Source organism: Conger conger, chromosome 1, assembly GCF_963514075.1.
Source record: "Conger conger chromosome 1, fConCon1.1, whole genome shotgun sequence".
Classification (NCBI taxonomy): Eukaryota; Metazoa; Chordata; class Actinopteri; order Anguilliformes; family Congridae; genus Conger; species Conger conger.
In genome coordinates, this window is record NC_083760.1 from 70302256 (window position 1) to 70308850 (window position 6595).

Below are 6595 nucleotides of genomic sequence, written 5' to 3' on the forward strand. Positions count from 1 at the left end.
TATTTTATGCACTTGCTCCATTTATTTTTTGCTGTGAGTAAGAAACAACATAGCTGGATGTCTTGGGTAAACAAAAGCAGTTTTGTATGCTTGTTCTATTAATGTTATGGCTTTGTTTTCACTAATGTCGAAACAGAATATTTCCCTTAATGTTGCTACTGTGGGTCTTTTGCCAAAGCAGCCTTTTTCGTATGGCTCTCATTCACCCCAAAATATTAAAGCCCTGTCACCTTAGAGTAAGGCTGCATATGTGCAAGGAGGCAGAGAGAGAAAAGGAACAATATATAGGCCTACATAATGTTTATCTGGTTTTCACACCTTAACCTTCCACAGCATGGTTGAACACTAGTCACTTCTGCTTATGTGTTCCTGTTCAGTTCCCCCTAATTTTCATATTCTGTTCAAAATTGCTGGAAACAAGATCACAATTCACCTTGTCTGCTTGTGATTGGGGTTAACAAGGGATGTGTGGTTTCATCATCTATCTTTAAAAATAAAAGGAGAGATTTAACCACAGTGAGTGCTTGGCATACACAAGTATAGATTACATACTTGATTTAAGCACAGATGTCAACTGAAGATGTAAGTTAATTGTTCCAGGCCCCAGGTTTTCTGCCTGGAACAAACTCCTTGTTGAAAATGTAGACGCCCATGTTTCTGATATTACTACATTGCGTCTTATTATGCTGAAATGACAGAAATAGCTTTGGAAGGTTAAATGGTCAAAGCATCGACTCCATTTGTCAGCTCTCAAATTGTTGGGAGAGTGAAAGGCAGGTGAGGGCATTAAGAGAGATGTGACCCGACTCCTACACTCAGTGCCTCCTGGTCTGATCTCTCAGTACGGAGTCCTGAGGAGGAGAAGGCTATCAGAGAGGAGTTCATTAGGAACACTCAAAGACTGATGGAGTGAGAAACGTGCTGACTGCTCCAGCTCTCCTGAGGACAGAGGTGAATCTGGAGACAGGAATGTAACATCATCATTAACCCATCAGATACAAGGGTGTCCTTCCTCCCCCTCGCTGTCCCTCTCTCCCTTTACTTTGTTATTTTTCTTTTTTTGACAGTCCTTTCATCAGCTCTCTTTCTCATATCCCTCTCCCCCCCCTCCCTCCCTCTGTATATTTCATTTCCTTTCCTACTTTCTATTTTCCCTGCTCTCTGTAGTAATCATACATCATCAAGCGATGATGAATTTATTTTGCTTCCTTCAACCCCAGACGGATGAGATTGGTATTTTTGGAAATTAAGTGATTGATTCGATTTGCTGGAATCTTAAGCAATTTGTATGTAATAAATACACAAGCAAACAGCATTGGCCCTTGTTTCTAATGAGACACGATGAGATTTTCAGGATGTAATGGATGCAATGCATGTAATTGCTGACAGAACTGATCCGTCTTGCTGTTCTGATTCTAGTGCCGGGCCTAAAGGAGACAACATCTACGAGTGGAGATCCACGATCCTGGGACCCCCAGGGTCTGTGTACGAGGGAGGGGTCTTCTTCCTCGACATCGCCTTCACGCCCGACTACCCCTTCAAACCACCCAAGGTAAGACTCAGCATATTCCCAGAGGAGTTTTTGGCTACTGTTATTCTGTCTGACATTCATTGCTCCTTATGTGTACAGTGCTCACTTTGGCACATTTGAAATGATCTCATAAAATTGCAGAGGCGCAGTTATTCAGAGCATGAGATGAAAGCCGCATTCTGCTCCTCTGATAGGACTGATAGGTGTTTTGAGCGGCTCCTGAAGCGCTTGCATCTCATGTTAGAATACCATGCTCGCAGTGGTCTCTGTCAGATACAGGACCAGATCACTGCTATGCAAAGTCTTAAACAAAAGCCTCTTTTTGATACTGGAAAACATTGTTCGGTTTTTATGGGGTAATTTCTTTTGACTTTTACCCTTTCAGTTTACAACAGTTGTGTACGTTTTGATTTCAAAAGAAAAACAAAAGGTTGCTGGTTTAAATCCAGGGCATGGCACGGCACTGACGTTTTAATATTTAAGCAAACGATAGCATAGTACACTACCCTTTAACAGAACATATTGTCAGATATACATTTTGATAGTCAAACGATGCCTGGCTACTTATGCCTGTAAATCATCTGAACCATGCCTGTTCGTTGCCATAGGCATCTCTCTCTCTCTCTCTCTCTCTCTCTCTCTGCTCATATCGGTGCTGAGGCTCTGTAAATCAGCATTCCCACACTACCGGCAGATGTCAGCTCAGGTTTGTACAAAACGCAGCTGCAGCCGTGCCCCGTGTAGCCTGAGGGAACAGCCACAGCTGTACTCCAGTCTCTCTCTTTTAGAGATCACATTGAAGGTTCAGGTATAATTTTTTACACTGTTCTTCCAAGCGTGCCGTTGTAAAGGACTCGGGTCAGGTAGGAAGGGAACCCACAGTTGTCCTTTATGGTGAAACCCACTCTGCGTCATCACATCTGATGCTCGGTATATTGAAAGAATGTAAAGGCCATTTGATGCTTCCGGTGAAGGTCAGAGTCATTTCCCTCATATGTTAGTGATTGGCGGAGTGGAGAGGCCTATGTGTGCAGTACTCATTCTGAGTTTCTGCTGCATTTGCTCTGGTCTCTGTACCTGATGTCACCAGACACTCTTTTGCTGTTATTCCCCAGGTACTGAGATGAATCCACTGATCCCTGTTTAATTATTGGATTGAGGAATAATGTGAAATGTTGAGACCCAGATGTTGCCGTCTTTTGAAAGGCTGTATATGGAAATTGATTATGTCCAGAACAGCTGCCTGATTTAAACATTTGTTACATTTTGCATTGTCCTTGTCATGTTTATTAATATTACATACAAGATACCACCGGGAGAACGATGAAAATGAAAATCACAATGTGAATTTAAAACTAAATCCATATGTGAAACGAACCTCAGTGTGACCTCAATGCCCTCCTCCACCTTCTTCTTTCTTCTTTCTTCGTCTTCATCTTATTCTTCTATCATGACCATTGACATCATCATCATCATCATCATCATCATCATCATCCAGTAATGACAACACTATACACCACTTACCTGTGTCATTTAGAGTTGTACAAACGGTGATGGAAGAAGAGCTCCATTTCGGCCATTCTCAGCTGTGCTGCTGTATGGCAGTTTGAATGCGTCTCCTGCTCTGCATGTGGCTGTTATCACAGAACAGACACTGTGTCAGCACAACAGACTGGAACAACGGAAGACATTGTCACTGCCATTGGCACAGCAGGGAGTGAAATTTTGTTCCACAGTAATGGCAGAGAGCATCAGCTCTCTTACTATCGCTCGCTGTACTCCTGCGCTTAGATAGACACTGGTTGTGCTAATAAGACAGTTGATCTGGGCTAAAAAGATTATTTCCGCCAGAACTTCTCGTACAGACACCCTAATTCTTCCTTCTCTGGGGAGATGCCAAATGTGACGTAATGGCTGTTTTCTACTGCTTATAACCTAAATGTGTTTTTGCCACATGATTGTAGATTAAAAGACTAACCCTGCAGACATTGTTGGTTATGAATAATTTGTTTTCCAGGTTACGTTCCGCACAAGAATCTACCACTGTAACATCAACAGCCAGGGCGTGATCTGCCTGGACATCCTGAAGGACAACTGGAGCCCCGCCCTCACCATCTCCAAGGTGCTGCTGTCCATCTGCTCCTTGCTCACAGACTGCAACCCCGGTAAGACACGCTCCCACCCCTAAACACACCACCTGCCTTCTGTGGAAAGCTAAATGATGAAATGGCCTTTATCAAGCATCACTGTAATAGTTTTTATGTTTAAGGAAGCTTGCCCTGCTGTGTGACATTTTCCACAGTGTATGGGGGGGTTCAGACATTTGATCCTTGTCCCTGCCATTGTTCCCACCAGAATGACCCAAATGTTAAGACCAGTGTGCAGAGTGCAGTTTTCAGCAGAAAGTACCTTCTAACAAGACTATGGACATTCTGACCACAATAATTGCAGTTGTGTTCCATGAAATTGGTGAGGTTATGCAGGATATGTCCCATGACTGTAAATCTCAACCCAGCAGCCCTGAGAGCCTGAAGCTTGCTTGTGTCACTTATCATACCACAAATCTATCATGTAGTTGGGAGGCATATTGACAGGTAAATTATGTAAGAACAGTTCATTTAGAATCAGTACTGGGGTCCAACATGAAAATGTGTAAAATGCGTAAATTTGACTTCAACACTGCAAAATGTGGAATACATTCAATGACTGAAATTAATATCTGAAGAGCAATTCTCTTAAACATTGTCATTGAACAGTGTTGTTACACAGCAGGTAGGTCAGCTCTGAAACTCAATCACAGCATTAACTAAGAAGCAGTTGTAGGCAATAATTAATGACACAGTCATCTCTAATTACGTCTAATTATATCTAGTCTGATATTATGTCCAATATCTCATTTTCAGTCGTCTTCCAAGCAGAAGCAGTGATTATATCTGTGTTGTTGCTAAGGTGACCTGTGGTAAATCCCTCTAATCAGCCCATATCTCAAGTCTAGTTTGACAGCACTTCCATGTGCATCTGCATGCGCAGGAGATAAAACATTTGAGTTCCCCTTTCAGAGTGGCGTGGGTCTTTCCTCCTCTCACTTTCTCACCTCAGGCAGACTTCTGCTGAGCTGCCCTCTACTCAATGGAAAGCAGTGCTCATAACAATGCTAGCTCTGAGAGACAGGCCACCCCCCCCCCCACCCCCCACCCCCCACCCTACACACAGAGACGCTGGGACTCGTGGGAGATCAGTGGTATTGCTCTATAGAGAAGCAGGATAACACTTAATTAACCCTCAAAGCATTTATTATCTTGCCGTGCACTGCAGCCGTCCTCGCGGTCATGAAGCATGCCTGGGCACACCCACCACGGGCTGTTAAAACCACTAATGACCCCTCTGTCACTGGCACAACACTGTTGTTTTGGCAGTGGACAACCTATTGTTTACTGTACTACTTTGGAACGAGGAAAAAGATCTGTCTTGACTGTGGTTTTTAGTCCTTTAGTGTTATTCTCTGAAAAGTATAGCCTGGGCAGATTTTTAGCACTCATAGCATATGACCATTCATGAACCCGCTTTTTCTGACAACAAAATGGCTTCCATGGGTGCAGTTTTGTGCTGTACATTGTTTTCACAGGAAAACACATTTTTTCCTGGTTCACAGCTCCAATTATATAGCTAGTATATGCATGTGTATGTGACTTGAGTGTTTACACATCAAGTGGTGAGTACAGGCTAGTCAGTTTTTGGCAGAGTGCAGCCTTTATTGTCATTACAATGGGAAGCTGATATTATGTACTGAGCTACTTTTCAGGATAAGAATGAGTGATAATGTCAGCTTTTAATACTTAAGATGCGGGTAATAACTAGAGATGAACATGAGACAGTGTGTGGACAGGACTGTGCTGCTGCCATTTGAGGCAATGCTAATTACACTCCAGTCCTCCCCAACATGTCACCCCTCCCCCAGCTCTGGGGCACAGCTGCTGTCTCCCAAGACAGAGGAGCCCCGTAATGTGTCTATCACATACTGTAATGGATTCTCTGTTACGCTGAACTTTGTATGGAGACACATCGAGCAGGTTTTAGGACTAGGGCTTCAATTTGACTGACAAATTCAGTAAAGTTTTACAGTAAGTTTACGTTTTCATATTAACTTTTTTTTTGGTACATTTGTGAAATGTATTGTGTATGAATTGAAGAAATATTATAGATGTGAATGGCACGTGGCATCTCTCTGTATGAAGCATGTTCTTTCCGTGCCCCATATGAACACATGCTCATGTTTGTTTAATCTCCTCTTTTTCAGCTGACCCTCTGGTAGGGAGCATCGCCACACAGTACTTGACCAACAGAGCCGAACACGACAGAATAGCCAAACAGTGGACCAAGCGATACGCCACATAGACCCCCCCCCCCTCCACACTCACACAAACTCCACACCCCTCTTCACCCTTTCCCCCACCTTGTCAAAGCACACTCACTAAAGTGCAACCTTTGACCTTTTACCCTCCCTTGTACCTTTTGTTTACCTTTTTTTTGTGAAAAGAAATGTCTTTCGTTCCTTGTTGACTTGAAAGCTTCTTTTTTATACAAAGAGTAGATTGGGATTTTATTTTCCAATGAACTGAATGTTGGAACTGTCATAGAAAAAAATGTTTTATTATTATAATAACTGTTCCCCCCTCCCCCACTCTGTAAATGTGCCCCCTCCCCCCTCCCCCATCCTTTTTAAGTGGTCCCACAAATGCAGATTATATCTTGTTTCTACTATACTGTAGTGTTTAGAAGTTTTTTGTACGGAATTCATTCATGGTATGTGCATGTTAACAGGATGGAAATTGAAGATTGTATTATTTTTTGCATTCACGTGGCATCTAAAAAGAAACTGTTCATGCTCTACCATTGGATTTTGTTTGTATGTATTATTTTTTAAAAGAGGCTGTCGAGGCGGACTGCCTGTGAGAAGACGGGACGTGTAAATTTACGCGCTACATGCCACCTCTGACATTCCAGAGTGGCTTGTTGTACACTTTGCATTATTAAAGCACCCAATAAAACACTGGCTGAACTGCA

The 6595-nt window shown here is 42.7% G+C and overlaps 1 protein-coding gene across 2 annotated transcripts in view; it reads left to right on the top strand.

Annotated features, from left to right (window-relative positions):
- The window catches only part of ube2e2 (ubiquitin-conjugating enzyme E2E 2), a 52177-nt gene extending 45582 nt beyond the window's left edge, over positions 1-6595 (top strand). For both annotated transcript variants that reach the window (XM_061237140.1, XM_061237149.1), the window contains exons 4-6: positions 1420-1552; positions 3549-3696; positions 5829-6595. In XM_061237140.1, the coding sequence (XP_061093124.1) occupies positions 1420-1552; positions 3549-3696; positions 5829-5926 (379 nt within the window). In that variant the 3' untranslated portion in view covers positions 5927-6595. The remainder of the gene's footprint in view (positions 1-1419; positions 1553-3548; positions 3697-5828) is intronic.